Source organism: Eriocheir sinensis, chromosome 16 (genome assembly GCF_024679095.1).
Source record: "Eriocheir sinensis breed Jianghai 21 chromosome 16, ASM2467909v1, whole genome shotgun sequence".
Classification (NCBI taxonomy): Eukaryota; Metazoa; Arthropoda; class Malacostraca; order Decapoda; family Varunidae; genus Eriocheir; species Eriocheir sinensis.
Genome location: NC_066524.1, coordinates 15,370,448 through 15,387,010, shown reverse-complemented (window position 1 = coordinate 15,387,010; position 16,563 = coordinate 15,370,448). Strand labels below are relative to the sequence as shown.

At 40.1% G+C, this 16,563-nt stretch overlaps 1 protein-coding gene across 9 annotated transcripts; it reads right to left on the bottom strand.

Moving 5' to 3' along the window:
* Positions 1-77: 77 nt before the first annotated feature.
* LOC126999358 (cell division cycle 7-related protein kinase-like) lies at positions 78-16,333 on the bottom strand. 9 transcript variants are annotated; one of them, XR_007753291.1, is made up of 16 exons: positions 16,026-16,169; positions 14,092-14,184; positions 13,649-13,880; positions 12,974-13,067; positions 12,723-12,865; positions 10,887-11,070; positions 9,982-10,098; positions 9,464-9,595; positions 8,805-8,877; positions 7,850-8,023; positions 6,729-6,874; positions 5,480-5,648; positions 4,752-4,901; positions 826-4,240; positions 652-691; positions 78-522 (listed from the first exon to the last, which is right to left on the bottom strand). XR_007753291.1 is itself a non-coding variant. In XM_050861901.1 (14 exons), exons 2-14 carry the CDS (start codon positions 14,156-14,158, stop codon positions 3,723-3,725), a joined length of 2,199 nt encoding a protein of 732 aa, XP_050717858.1. In that variant the 5' UTR covers positions 14,159-14,184; positions 16,214-16,333; the 3' UTR covers positions 78-3,722. The 9 variants fall into 9 exon arrangements, 2 of the variants coding, with proteins under 2 accessions (XP_050717858.1, XP_050717857.1); XR_007753288.1 differs by having other exon boundaries at positions 652-4,240; XR_007753287.1 differs by having other exon boundaries at positions 78-691.
* Positions 16,334-16,563: the final 230 nt, after the last annotated feature.

Below are 16,563 nucleotides of genomic sequence, written 5' to 3'. Positions count from 1 at the left end.
CTCATCTCCCTTGTCTTATGAAATGCCAACATGAGGAGACAAATTCTCTATCTATGAGAAAAAGAAAAAAAGGTCTCTTGAATGATAAGTTTTATTAAACCTACAAAACTCTTATCAAACAGTCCACAAAGGCAGCTTATACTTATACACAAAGAAAACTTTTAAATTAATTGTACTGTAATGATATGAAAACTAACTAAACTCAGACATTAAAATTAATAGAGAAGAATTATAGACAGAAAAAAAACATATTAACATCTTTCATCAGCATCATTGTTTTAGTTTAGGGAGGAAAGGATTTGATTGTATGTTAATGTTAAGGAAACTAACTGAGCTCTGGACGTCAAAATTAAAACAGAGAAGAATTGAGAGTAATACAACACAATGATAACTTCTTCAGCAACATCAGTCTTGGTATAGGAAGGGAAGAAACTAATTGTACAGAAATATTAAGGAAACTAATAAACTCATGGTCAAAATTAAAACAGAGAAGAATTGAGAGTAATACAACACAATGATAACCTCTTCAGCTTCTTCAGTCTTGGTTTAGGAAGGGACGAAGTTATACATTAATACCAAAGAAACTAACTGAGCTCTGGACGTCAAAATTAATACAGAGAAGAATTGAGAGTTATACAACACAATGATAACTTCTTCAGCAACATCAGTCTTGGTATAGGAAGAGAAGAAACTAATTATACTGAAATATCGAAGAAACTAACTGAGCTCTGGACGTCAAAATTAATACAGAGAAGAATTGAGAGTCATACAACACAATGATAACTTCTTTCATCATCATCAGTCTTGGTATAGGGAAGGAAGAACTTGATTATACTGAAATATCGAAGAAACTAACTGAGCTCTGGACGTCAAAATTAATAAAGAGATGAACTGAGTACAAGAACATATTATCATCCTTCATTAGCATCACTGTCTCAGCTCAAAGGGAAGAGATTAATTGGCCTGAAATATCAAAGAAACTAACTTAACTCTGGATGTCAAAATTAACACAGAGAAGTGAGAGTTAACCTGGTATCAGTGATGGGCCAAATTTGTGGCTTTACCAAATTTTTGCCATGATATAAACCCCCAAAAAATAGATGATGCATAAACTGATCACAAATGCGTTGATATATATTATGAAATGGTTTGCGTGAGTGATGATTTTTTCTCATTTTTCTCACTTAGAGGGGCCTTTAAGAAGCATGATCCCCGCAGCTACCGGGTTAAAGAAGACACTGACAACTAACTTCCCTAAGCAGCATCACTATCTCGGCTATGATAGAAGAGTTATTGAAGGCACAGGAAGGGCCACTCAGCTCCCTAACAGATGTACATAGATTTACACAGATGTTCAAACCCCACACCCTATGGCCTATCTAAAGGACTTTGTATATTTCTGCCGTAGTGAATATGAAGAAAGAGGAAGTGGTTGTTAAGTTTGTTTTTAAATTAATCAGTTGTGTTGCACTGAACTATACAATAACTGAAGAACTATCTTGTATAAAACCAAAGCTACTGTTAAATGCAAAGACATACTCAAGTTATGGTATTAAAAGGAAGACACATGAAGGTTAACCCCATGAGTGCGGGTTTCCTACAAGAAGACATCACCAAGCTACAGGAATGGAACAAAAAGTGGCTGCTACAATTCAATGAAGAAAAATGTAAAGTCCTAAACCTTGGAAGGGGATATCCAGCATACCAATACCACATGGGAAACACCCCACTATCCACCACAGAGGCAGAGACAGACCTGGGAGTGCATGTTGCCAGGCTACCAGTGAAGGGCAAATCCGTGCCAATCGCAGCGGACGGGTTAATGTTAAAGAAAAAGGAATACTGTTGACTGATAATAATGTTGTTTGACTGAGTGTTAATATATGTTAATGAAAATATACTACTGATTTGAAGAGGAATTATAAGCCAAGGATAATGAACTTGACAGCACATGAATGAAAGAAGGAAACCAACCTAATCTAACTAAACAAACAAATAAATAATATGTTAACTTTCTAATACTACCACAAATGACACTTAACCTTAACACTGTCTTTTTAATTCTAAGCATAAATATAAGAAGCCCCACATCAAGGCCGATTTATAATAATGTATTGCCTAAGACTGCCACCAAGACCCAAAATAAAATGAAATAAATACTTAAGCTTAAACGGTCATTATATCAAGTGGAAATGAGATGAGAAAAATGAACGACAAGGATTTCATAATTACAAACCACGGACTTCAACTTTTTCTTCAGTTCTCTTAAGATGAAAATAATAAACAGCAAGACTTTCAAAACTATTAACCACGGACTTTTTTCTTCAGTTCTCTAAAGATGGAAGCAAGAAACAACAAGGCTTTCATAATTACTAACCGGGGACTTAAACTTTTTTCTTCAGTTCTCTTAAGATGAACATAAGAAACAATAAGACTTTCACAATACATAACCAGGGACTTTAACTTCTCAATTCTCTGAAGATGGAAGCAAGAAACAACAAGGCCTTTTCAATTACCAACCAGGGAATTAAACTTTTTTCTCGGTTCTCTAAAAATGAAAATAGAAGACGACAAGGCTTTCAGAATTACTAACCAGGGACTTTAACTTCTTTTCAATTCTCTAAAAATGAACATAATAAACAGCAAGACTTTCATAATTCATAACCAGGGACTTTAACTTCTTTTCAATTCTCTAAAAATGAACATAATAAACAGCAAGACTTTCATAATTCATAACCAGGGACTTTAACTTCTTTTCAATTCTCTAAAAATGAACATAATAAACAGCAAGACTTTCATAATTCATAACCAGGACTTTAACTTCTTTTCAATTCTCTAAAAATGAACATAATAAACAGCAAGACTTTCATAATTCATAACCAGGGACTTTAACTTCTTTTCAATTCTCTAAAAATGAACATAATTAACAGCAAGACTTTCATAATTTATAACCAGGGACTTTAACTTCTTTTCAATTCTCTAAAAATGAACATAATTAACAGCAAGACTTTCATAATTCATAACCAGGGAGTTAACTTTTTCATAATTCCCTAAAACTACGACAGAGGGAACACTTCTTTCCGTCTATAAAAATGGGAGGAACTGGCAAACCTTATCTTAACTAACCCTTAACACTAGAGCGATGAGTGGCAGTGTTTCTTCTCTCACACTTTGGCATTTGAGGGAAGAAAAGGAAGAGCAAGCCACCGTCCCCCTCCTCCTCCTCCTCCTCCTCCTTCTTCTTCCCTAGCTACACCGGGATTGTACTTCGAATGATGATGACGATGATGATGATAATGAGGGTGATGGTGATCTTATGAAAGCACACCCACAAGAACCTTTCCTCTTTAAATTAATCAAAAATACGTGAGGACTTTATGTGAATGTCTTTTGGATGAGGGGAAGTTGGGTGAGCATTTTTGAGGCATGGCAAGGCAGCGAGATGACGGAAGGTAAACATTGCGGACCCATTATGCTTTACCTCTTCAAGAACTTGCTCTCTCTTCTTACTGCCCTTTTTTCCAATGATTTTGCTTTCCATTCAATTCCTTAACAATCTCCATATTTACCTGTCTATCCATCTATGTCTGTCTTGGGGTTAGCGTTCTTCCCTGTGTGGTTACTTATTTATCTGTCTGTCTGTGTATATATCTGGTTTGGGGATAATGTTTCTTCTTGTCTGTCTATTTCTCTGTCTGCTTGTGTCTATCTATCTATCTGTGTCAGGGGTTGAGGAAGGGGTGGGCCAAGGCGTCAGTGGCTGTGATTCTTGTGTCCGGCGAGGGGTCGAGAAGCCTCATGAGAAGGTGGTAGGCCTCAGGAGGGTACGTGGAGGCTGGTGCGGGGGAAGACGAGGATGTGGTGAGGCAGAACCCAGCCCCAGCAGCCTCCTCTCGCCCCTCTGTCTGTATACCACTAGGAACTGAGTCTAGGGTGAGGGTATTACTCCCTATGGCACCCTGTGGAGTGTCCTGCAGGGTGGGTGTGGTGGGGGCACTGGTGGGTGTTGTGATGTCTTTTCTAAGGAGGCTCGACTTCTGCGACTGTGATCTCTTCTTCAGTGGCGGCCCCCTGGGGGATTCCGAGGTCGGAGGTGTGAGGCAGACGCACACCCCACACTGGCGGCACCCCGGACATGGCTGGCCCTGGGGCGGGGTGAGCATTGTGTTGGTGCGGAGGAACTCACACACCTTCATCAGGTCCAAGGGGTGGCGCTCCTCACTGCACTTAAACAGCTTCCCTGAAAAGGCACAGATTAATAGAGTGTGTCACCTTAGGTATGTTACATTATTATTACTAACTTCATCATTGTAGACTAAAGGGAAATAGAGGCAGTTACTATTACAGGAGGAAGAGGAGGAGGAGGAGGAAGAGCAGAGGAGGGGAAGAGGATAACAACAGCTTTCCTGATACAACACAGATTAATGGGGTGAGTCACATTAGTTAGGATACATTATTATTATCAGTAACTTCATCATTGTCAACTAAAGAATAATAGAAGAAGTTCCAGTCACAGGAGGAAGAAGAGGATGACGAGGATAAGAACTAGAGGAAGGACGAGGATGAGGAATTGTAATAAGAACAGAAGGAGGAGGAGGAGGAAGAATGGTATTAAGATGAGAAGGAGGAGACAGAATGTTTGTAGGATGAAAAGGAGGAGGGAGAATAGTAGCAGGACAAGGAGGAGGAGGAGAGAGCAGAAAAGAAGAGAAGGAGCTGAGGAGGAGGACAACAAAGGGTCATTCACTCACCCATCTTTGCCGCCGCCCGCCTGACGGAAGCAGTGCCGAGGAGTGTGGTGATCTCGGCCAGGTTGGAGAGGTCGTCAGCCGCCTTAAAGAACGGGTAGCGCCCACTCAGGAGGCTCAGCAGGATCACGCCCACCGACCACATGTCAACACCTGCAGAGGACACAAGGTACCTGAAGGACTGTCTTGTTTACTGCTGGAATTTCACACTTAAGCAAAAGGAGTGTTTTTGTACAGTTGACTCTTTATACAGCAAAGGAGACAGCTCAAAGGAAAAAAAAGATATGGAATTAAAAAAAAAAAACAGAGTGGAGAAACAGAAACAGTGACCAACAACTTCATATGCTTCCTCAGTGAGCCAAGAGAGTTTCTGTAAGGAGCAGGCTGTCGGATATGTAGATAAATAAAGGGAAGACCTTACTGTCAAGTTAACCTGAACAGAGTAAGGTGTATCTCGTTGCAAATTTAGTTACTCTGGTTTAAATTTAGTATTCAAATACCATTCCCATAAAGCTTATGTATCTAGATTACAGGGCAGAAAAATGTCTCCACAGAGTTTATATTTAACTTAACACAAAGTGGGCCGATACATATTTTCATTACACTTTTTTTTAGCAGTGGTGACATTAGCATCAGTAAAGTAAGTGAAAATAAACTAACTTATCAACTTTTTGGAGGGAAGCAGTATACTGAAAAAAAGAAAAGAAAAACAGTAAACTTGCAGCTCCCACCTGTATCCTGGTCTGGGTGCCGCAAGAGAACCTCCGGCGCCCTAAACCCTGGGGTGCCGGCCCTGGGCGCCACCTGGTTGCTGCGGGACAGGCACACGGCGCACACCTTGGCGCTCCCGTAGCAGTGGCAGGACACGGGTCTGAGCATGCTGCCGGAGCTGGTCTGTACCTGGGGAATGTGTGGGTGTTAACGCCAAGGAAGGAAGTGAGTGAGTGGGTGAGTGACGATTTTTATTTTATTTATTTATTTTTGTTGTTGTTGTTGTTGTTGTTCTCCCCTCTTTGGCTCTTCCTTCTCCTCTTCTTTTCCTTCCTGCTCTCTCTGCCTCTCTTGCTTTTCTCTATTTTTGCTTTTTTTTTTACGTCGCTGCCTATTGTGCCGGTAGGCTCTCTCACCGATGGGTCCTGATGGTCTGCCCAGCCCGTTGTGGCGCAGGCGAGTGTTTTATAGTGGCGCCATCTTGTTTTGGCTCATACTGCCCCCTGGAGCTCATCTTTGAGCCTCTCTTTTTTGGAGAGGTTTATTTAGAGTCCGGGTTAATAGGTGGTCTTCAGGGCAGCATGTGGGTAGTCTTGGGCCACTTGGTGGTGACTGAAAAATCCCAGCTGTGTGGCGGCCAGGATTCGAACTCGTGTCCCTCCCGGATCTTCTGGACATGGCGTGGGCACGCTAACCACTCAGCCACCGCCTCCCCCATCATATTTCTCCCTTTTATCTAATTATCAACAGCGAGGAAAGTAGTGGATATTAATGAAGGTTTCTCTATTTTCTCTTTTTCTGTTTTTGTTTTATTTCATTATCAACAGCAAGGAAGGAAGTGAATTCTAATGTAGTTTTCTCTCTCTTTCTCTCTTGTCTTTCACTCCATTTTTGTTTTATGTAATTATTAACAGCAAGGAAGTACGTGAATGTTAATGTAGTTTTCTCTCTAATTCTCTCTTTCTCTCTGTTTTTGTCTTATCTAATTATTAACAGCAAGGAAGTTTGTTAATGTTAATGTAGTTTTCTCTCTAATTCTCTCTCTGTTTCTCTTATTACTCTCTTTGTTTTTGTTTGATCTCATTATTAACAGTAGGGGAAGTAGTTGTTATAATTTGCCCATCCAACCCCATAAAGGAAAATGACAAAAAAAAAAAAAAAAAAAAAAAAAAAAAGAAGGGAATAGATGAATGAAGTTTTATTTCTCTTGTCTTTCTATCTCTTTGTATATGCTGTCTGTCTATTTGTTTGTCTGTCTCTCTCTCTCACCTCCTGCAGGACTCTGTTGTTCCTGTGGGCCTTGGAGTTGATGCCGTTCAGGTCTGGGGTGAAGGAGATGCCAGACACTTTGGGGGTGATGTGGTGGGCGGGGGCTGCCGGGCGGCTGGACAAGGAGCTGCTGCCCTCGCCCTTCTCTGTGTGGCGAGGGAAAAATTTAGTCAAGTTAGTATTCTTAATTATTATACTTATTATTATTTTTTTTTACAACAAAGGAGACAGCTCAAGGGCACAAAAAGAGGAAATAATAAAAAAAAAAGCCTGTTACTCGTTGCTCCTTAAAAGAATCCAAAGAGGTGGCCGAAAGATAGAAAATGTAGAATGAAAATATGCAGTGGACCAATTTGAATACTATTAATGGTGTATTTTGAAGAGATTTTTCTGTCCTATAGTAATCTGGATACATATTTGAATAGGAAAGATATTGAAGTACGAAATAAACTGGTGTCAAATCTGAATACTAAACTAATAACGGTGGTTAATTTTCAATATAAACTTCGTAGGAGGTCAAATTTGAATAGTAAATCTACAAATGGGAAAATCTATTAATTATGACATGACCTCTAGAAGCCCTTCGCTGACCTATTTGAATGTAATTATTTAGAAGTAGTTATGTCTATTATGTTATGTAGTAGTTATGTGTGTTATGTTATGTATGTTATGTTATGTAGTAGTAGTAGTAGTCATGTATGTTATGTTATGTAGTAGTAGTAGTCATGTATGTTATGTTATGTAGCAGTTATGTAGAAGCAGTAGTAGTCATGTATGTTATGTATGTTATGTAGTAGTAGTAGTCATGTATGTTATGTTATGTAGCAGTTATGTAGAAGCAGAAGTAGTCATGTATGTTATTTATGTTATGTTATGTTATGTAGTAGTAGTAGTCATGTATGTTATGTTATGTAGCAGTTATGTAGAAGCAGAAGTAGTCATGTATGTTATTTATGTTATGTTATGTTATGTAGTAGTAGTAGTCATGTATGTTATGTTATGTAGCAGTTATGTAGAAGCAGTAGTAGTCATGTATGTTATGTATGTTATGTTATGTTATGTAGTAGTAGTTCTGCAATTATGTAGGTCACCAGGAACTCAGCAACCACCAGAGGACTTACTGTTCGGTGTGGAGGCATCGTGGAGGTGCTTGGCCAGGCCCTCCAGGGGTGTGGCGGCAGCGGCAGCGGTGGCGGCCTTGAGGCAGGCGGAGGAGGCAAACTTCCTCGGGGACCGCCTCAGTTCACTGGTGACATTGAGCTGTACCTGCAGGGCCCCCGTCAGGCTCCTCTGGGCTGTGGGGGGCATGGAGGAGAGCCAGGTAGAGTTGTCGGTAAATGTCAGTAAATGTCAGTAAGTTCAGTAAGTGTCAGTGTAAGTAAGTTCAGTGTGTGTCAGTAAGTTCAGTAAGTATCAGTAAGTTCAGAAGGTGTCAGTAAGTTCAGTTAATTGTGGATAAATGAATATTGTGAAGTTGGAGAGAAAGTTGGCAGGTGAGGGACTGAATGTGCTGAGAGGGAGTGCCAGAACAAGGAAAATCGGAGCCACTTCCAGCATGACCCCTTCCTTTTCCAGCTATATAAGCAAGAATAACACATCTACAGACTTAATTCTGGGACATTTTAAGCTCTAACCCATACTTGGCAATGATGCATGGAAGACACTCAAGTTATGTGATTTTTAACACAGATTTTTTCAAAACCAACACCCAGGTCACCATACTTGGCAATGATGCATGGAAGACACTCAAGTTATGTGATTTAGCTCAGCAGATTTCACTAGGCAACACCTCAGGGTCACTCTACTATGCTCTCCACACCCACACCCACTGTTGCCAGATTATCGTACTCAGAGCATAGTATTTACCTGTTTCTGATGCCCAACTATTGCCAAGAAACATCAGGAATTAACTATTTTGACGATAATTATAAGTGAATCTCCTTATTGGGGTCCACGAAACAGTTTTTGGGTCGGAAGTCGGTAAATATAAGAGGCTGAGTAAGACAATCTGGCAGCGTTGCTCACACCTGCCAACAGCAAGGACAATGTGCTGGGTAACAAGCTGCCTCTACTCACCTCCCACGCCCAGCGGCTCCATCTTCCGGCCCCCGTCTGTGCTGTTGCTGCGAGTGTGTTTGCTGGGGGAGTCCTAAGGGAGGAGAAGGAGGGAAAACATAAGACAATAGCTCAATGCACATGAGTAAACAGAATATACGGTGTCTATATTCACAGTTTGAAAAGGAAAAAAAAATCTAATGGTTTCAAACGCTGGGATACTATGAACTAGACTCAATCCTGTAAAAATGAGGTTGGGTTAAAACTCTCTCTCTCTCTCTCTCTTCTCTTCTCTTCTCTTCTCTTTTCTTTTCTTTTCTTTTCTTTTCTTTTCTTCTCTTCTCTTTTCTTTTCTTTTCCTCTTTTCTCTTCCTTGCATGAGTATACCAATAAAAAGACATAACAAGTGTGTACCATAAGAACATTAGGAGTCTGCAAGAGGCCGGTAGGCAGCTCCTGTGAACCTAACCCCACCCAGCGTTACTATCCATGAATTCATCTAATATTTTTTTAATGTGACTAATGTATTGGCACTCACAACATGACTGCCAAGCCTGTTCCACTCATCCACCACTCTGATGGTAAACAAATTCTTGCTAAATACTGAAAACTTTGTCTCCACATTACAGAGTACAGACAAGAAACAAAGGAATACAACACAACAACACCTGCTTCATTACCTCGTGAGTGTGATTACTTTCCGTCTTAGGGGTGCCATTGAAGCCGACAAAGTCACAGCCACGGCCCTCAAAGTTCTCCTTCCTGGGCGGCGTTTTGGAGACACTCTTCTTCCTAGGGGACCGCCGGAGAGCCTGTGGGAAGGGGGCAAAGCTGTGGATCCTATTTCCTTCTCTTACATAAATAAACTAAGGACCTAAGGGTAACAAACTCTGCCAAGAATAAATAGAAATAGATACTTCAGAGTTCATGCATTCAATATTCTTTTGTTCTTATATGACAGAATATTCTTGGGCAACTGTGAATGGTGTGATGTAGGAAACAGATACTCACTGAACAAGAAGTAATATGAAAACAATAAAGATATAATCAGATTTACTGTTAGAAGCATCCATTCAACACCCATTCTTCCACTAGTTTTCACTCAGTCCTTCCTCTACTTTTCACAAATTCTTTATTATTCAGACAAGTTACATTTTCTGGGTCAAGTGTACGTGATGACAGAGGAGCCGATACTCACTGTGTTAAGGCGACTGGTGGTGCTGGAGAGTATGCCCGCCACCCCTGCAGATGGTGATGTTCCTGCGTTCTGCCTCTTGCCTCGGTGTTGCTGGTCTCCTGACTCAGCCTCGTCCTCCTGCACAGACACACCCAAGGGATACATTAATGTTTATTTATTTATTTATTTATTATTATTATTTTTTTTTTTTTGTAAATGAGACATCTTTCAAACCAAAGAAGAGTGTATCAAGACGCCTCTCCACCCGAAATTGACCTCTCTTTTGGCTACTCTTTACTTTTTATTTTTGTGGGAGCGGCGAGTAGTGGGCTTTTTTTTTGTACTCTTTTTGTTGCCCTTGAGCCGCATCCTTTGATGTAAAAAATATTAAAAATCAAAGTTATGGGTCACAAAAAGTGTCACTGAGGTACACAGTCTAAAAGTTTTCATTGTTCTTCATCGGTAGAATAAACAATACTGATTCAATACACTGATGAGAGGTAAAATCACACGTGAAAATGATCAGAGCAATTTATCCATGGAATATGTCACGGGAAGAAGTCGTACGCTAAAAAACAATTCACAGTTTGGAAAGGGATTAAAGATCAAGTGGTTTCAAAAGTTGGGATACTATGAACTAGACTCAATCCTGTAAAAATGAATTTAGATTAGAACTCTCTCTCTCTCTCTATTTTTGTACTTTTAATCTCTTCTGATTTTTTCCCTATTTTTTGTTGTTGTTTTTGTTCTTGTTTTTTATTATTATGTTTTTTCTTTTTTTTCTTGTTGCTTTTATCTTCTTTTTTTTCTTGTTCCTCTTTCTTTCTTTCTTTCTCGTTTATATTTTCTCAATCAATAAAGAAGTGCGTAGGAGAAATATAATAATTAAACCTATACACAACTCTCTCTCTCTCTCTCTCTCTCACCGTAGTGTTGACGCTCAGCTTTCTCTTCACAGTCTTGGAGGAGGAGGTGGTGAGGGGCGTGTCAGTGATGGCGACGGAGGTTTTCGGCCCGTTCCCTTGACTCAGTGACACTCCGCTGGTGGTGCTGCCGCCTCGCACGCCAGCACCCACTTCCTGAGCCAGCCCGAAGTCAACTAGGGAGTATCTGTGAGTGAGGATGCGTGTAAGTACCTTGGAGTTATCATGTGGTATCGTTAACCATGATTGTATTTTGAAGTGTGTTGCGGAGTGGTTGTACACATTCATACATAAACACCATTCCTGTAGAGAAGGAAAATACATGGCCCTTGACCTTCAGAGGGACACGTGATACATTCTCCTCGCTTACTCTGGCACTATCTGGACCCCTCTGACCCCTCGACCAGCTCAGCCAGGGCAGCGGGTGGGTATGTGCACCATTGGAAGGATATGACACCTTTGGAATGACATACTAACACCACTGGAAGGACCTATACTAACACCATTGGAAGGGTATGACACCTTTGGAATGACATACTAACACCACTGGAAGGACCTATACTAACACCATTGGAAGGACATAACACCTTTGGAATGACATACTAACACCACTGGAAGGACCTATACTAACACCATTGGAAGGACCTATACTAACACCATTGGAAGGACATAACACCTTTGGAATGACATACTAACACCATTGGAAGGACATAACACCTTTGGAATGACATACTAACACCACTGGAAGGACCTATACTAACACCATTGGAAGGACATAACACCTTTGGAATGACATACTAACACCATTGGAAGGACATAACACCTTTGGAATGACATACTAACACCATTGGAAGGACATAACACCTTTGGAATGACATACTAACACCATTGGAGGGACATAACACCTTTGGAATGACATACTGACACCACTGGAAGGACCTATACTAACATAAATGGAATGACCCAGAGTGACAACATTGGAAAGATATATAATAACAGCATTGGAACATATACTAACAACACTGGAATGACCTACACTGACACCATTGAAATGACATACAACAGAACTCACAAACACTTACACAGCACAAGAAAAAGAAAAGTATTGCAATGGTGAGGTGGGAGGTGGGACTTTAAATTACTTCTTTTCATTTCACATCCTTCTTTTCCCTTATGAGGTTGGATAACTGCAGGCATACATTCATCATACACTCTTGTAACACATCAGATAAAACTCTTGTATAAATATATCCTCATTTTCTGTGATAAGCTTGAAGTATATGGACAGAAGCACAGTTACTTTTCCACTAACTCACTAAGTCATTCCTTTCTTTTGTTCTTTCTTTCTTACTTCCTATTTTTCCCTCTTCCATCCTTCTTTCCTTCCCTCAATCACACTCACACAAATGGAAAGAAACCAAAGAAGACAAGGTGCTCAAAGGATACCAAAGGGGAAAATAAACTGTACATTGCCAGGATATAGGTTGAGCAAGTACTGGAACGAGAGAGTTGGAAGTAGCAGGATTGAGTGTGCTGGGAGGGAGTGCCAGAATAGGGAGATATGGTGACTCTGGAGGGAAGTTCTCATGAGGGGGCAGGGCATCATAAATATACACTGCCAGGAATCGAGCACGGAACCAGCAAGATGGGAAACCAACAATCTAACAAGGCTATAAGAGGGGGCTTTCAACATTGAGGAGGTCACTGTAATTTAAACGCAAACCGAAACAAATCCGTGGTGGCAATGGTTATACAGAAATTTGGCAGGTTTGACGTCCATGTATATATCACCCAAGTCACTGCAAGTCAAACACAAACTGATACAAACAAAGACAATACCTGTGGTGGCGACGGTTATACAAGAAGTTGGCCGGCTTGACGTCCCTGTGTATGACCCTGAAGCTGTGTACTCGCCGGAGGGCACACAGGAGGTTGACCAGGTACTCCCGCAGCTCCTCGGTCCCCAGCGCACCCACGTACTCCTGCACGCATTAGGTTAGGTTAGGGACGCAGGGACAGGATCGCACAGTGGTAGGTCATTTCCAGTAGTACATCACAGTTAGGTAAATACACACACTTTGCAGACTCACAGAGAAGGGGTTGTGGGGGAAGTGAGGCATGACCAGCACCACATGGTTGAGCTGCCTGAAGCACATCGTCACCCCCATAACATTGTCTTGACCCCTGCCGGCAGAGGTCAAAGGTTCAGCGGTGATTACTTTCAAGAAATTTCAAGGTAGACAAATAAGATGAGATACAAAGATGAAATTCATATAAAAGCATACATATTCTCATTTTCTGTGATAAAAGTATAGGGACAGAAGTGCATAGTGACTCTTCAAACACAGTGACTGATCTGCAGAAACTTAAGAGAAAGAGAAACGTTTATAGACACAAAGGTAAAGCTCTCCTATAAACATAATCTCATTCTCTGTGATAAACTTGAAGTAAAAGGGCAAAAAACAGTTACTCTTCTACCATGATGACTGCCCTGTAGAAACTCAAGAGGAAGAGAAATATAAATAGATACAATATAACATAGATAGATATATAGAAGATCTGCAGAGGTAATGGTAGACGGGAGGAGACCAGCTGGAAGACCAAGACCTGGAGACAGTGTGAAGGAAGACATGAGAGGGATGAACAAAAGGGAAGAGAGTAAATGATCATGAAGAGTGGGAGTGACTCAAGGCCTGTGCGATACCATGAGGGAAAATAAGGACGTTAAATGAAGAGAAGAAGAAAATAAAACTTGTCTCCCTCACCCAATCATCTTAAGGCATCGTAACTCCATGCAGACGCGCGACGGATGGGAGGTGGGGATGATGTGCTTGATGGCAAAGTGTCTGCGGCCGTTGATGGTGGTGGTGTGCTTGATGCGGGCCAGGTACACGGAGCTGAAGGTGCCATGGCCAATGCAGCAGCTCAGGTTGAAGAGAGAGTCGAGCTGCGGCACTGCTTCCAGAAGGCGTGCAATGCTATCTTGGTCGGCTGCCTCTGTAAGTGCATGAGAAGTTGGTCGTATGTTTATTTTTTTATTTTGGGGGGAACAAGAAATCTTTGGACCCAATAACAGTCCTATATCTTTGAGACTTGCTTAAAAAGACAAAATAACCTTGGAAGTGAACAGTTACCAATACATGATAAACTTTAAATAAGAAACACTTAAAACCTGATTACAGTTCTTTATCATAACGAAAGTTCTCACCAGCTGTGGGGGAGATGGGCGGCGGTGGGCTGAAGCTAGCACTGGACTGGTGGTGTGGCGGGTCCATGGTGACGCACGCTGCCCAGCCTCATCCTGACAGTGACGAGCCAAAGACAATAACACAATTAACAATGACAAACAAAATTTGAATATTTGTAGAATAGAGTTATGCTCACTCAAAATGATTGGACAAGAGCAACAAGTTTTACCTTTACATCTATTTACATTTCTCTTCCTCTGAGTTTTTTCAAGACAATGGATGGCAAGGAGAAATGTATATGATAACATTGGCAAGCAGAACCTGAATTCTTATGGAATGGTGATAGAAGTGGCAGTGAAAGGAGAAAAAAAAGAATGTAAAGATAGCAAGGACAGGTGTGACTTGAATATTTAATGAGTTTACACACCTGGGAAGACTGCACCCATCTGGCAATCTAAACATGTTAGCAGGGTACAAGTAACCCAGTACAAAATTATGAAATGTCCGTTAATTCAAGACTCATATTAAAAGACACTGGAATAGGTGAATGAGATAATAATTACAACCTAGCAAGTATGGTTTTATGAAATGAATAACATGATAGACTATAAATATAAGTAAAGATGGGGAGATTAAAGGTTAAAAGAATGCCATGGAGGGTATGGGGAAGGTTAGATTTTGACAGGTATTTCAACACATTATACCTTTGATCTCAGGTTTCAATATGTACTAAATGAGATGAATGTCAATATCATGGTATCTAAAAGGAGCTAAAACCTTCACATATCACCTACTAGCTCTTATGTGGGTTATTCATGTAAAGAATTAGGAAATGCTGTGCAGGTAATGCCATAATTAGACAGAGCAAGTATATACATGTTATAAATAGAATCAACATCAGGCTTACGGCATCTAAAAGACATTAAAACCTTCACATATCACATGAACTACTCGTGGAATGCATACTGGGCTTTTACTTATGGAAAAAAATAGAAAAAGTTGTGAAGGAAATGCCATAATTAGACAGAGCAAGTATATACATGTTATAAATAGAATCAACATCAGGCTTATGGCATCTAAAAGGCATTAAAACCTTCACATATCACATGAACTACTTGTGGAATGCATACTGAGCTTTTACTTATGGAAAAAAATAGAAAAAGTTGTGAAGGAAATGCCATAATTAGACAAAGAGGAAGTATAGGCCTTTATATTTTAGCACTTGTCCCCTACCATTGTCTTTTTATTTTCCTGGTGCTACTTCCACATGTATCCTTAATTGTATAATCACACTATGTACTGCCTGGGGGTTGGGACGGCATGCTCCTCCCTTCTCCTTTGTTGTTTACTTGCAACAATAAACTATCAATCAATCAATATATATGTTATAAATAGAATCAGCATCAGACTTATGGCATCTAAAAGGCGTTAAAACCTTCATATATCACATAAAATACTTGTGGAATGCTTATAGACCTTTTACTTGATTTATATAGGGGGAAAAAATAGTAAAAGTTGTGAAGAAACTGACTTCCCAAAAGAAAGAGGAAGTATAATCATGCTATAAATAGAATCAACGTCCGCCTTATTGTAACCAAAAGGCTTCACATAACACATAAATTACTCGTGGAACGCATATAGACCCTTTAATTGATTTATCTAGGGAAAAAATAGTAAAAGTTATGAAGGAAATACCATCTACAGACAAAGAGGAAGTATATAATATGCTATAAATAGAATCAACGTCAGACTTATGGCATCTGAAAGGCGTTAAAACCTTCACATATCACATAAAATACTCATGAAATGCATAGAGACCTTTTCCGTGGCTTACTTACGGAAACAAACTTAAGAAAATTCGTAAAGGAAATGCCATTCTCAGACTACATCCATTTTCACATGCTTCCTCTTAGCCTAGATAGCCTTAATTACGCCTTAGAATACTATAACTAACCTGCAATTTAAAGACGGTCTCGAAGTATCGCTAACTCTGCATTATGACTCATTATTTCCGTCTAATATAAGGTGAGTATACGTTAAGAAAATTAGTAGAGGAAATACCATTCTCAGACTACACCTATTTTCACATGCTTCCTCTTAGCCTAGATAGCCTTAATTACGCCTTAGGATACTATAACTCACCTGGGATTTAAAGACGGTCTCGAAGTATCGCTATCTCTCCATTATGACTCATTATTTCCCTTTAATCTAAGTTTGTTTAGGTCCGTCCCTCCGCCTTTCTTTTGCCTCCAATCCTTTTTGTTGTAGCATTGGGTGCTCAGCCTTTCCAACGGGATCTCTAATGTTTATTTTTTTCCCATTTTTTCTCGTTACTGGCCAAATTTTCCCTTTTTCTTGTTGCTAGTCTACTTTTTCACCTTCCTTTATATTTTACTTACATTTTACATACATTTTTTATCTTTGGAACGGGTCCTCTAATGTCTATTTTTCCATTTTTTTCTCGTTACTGGCCTGTCTTTTCATTTTTTCCT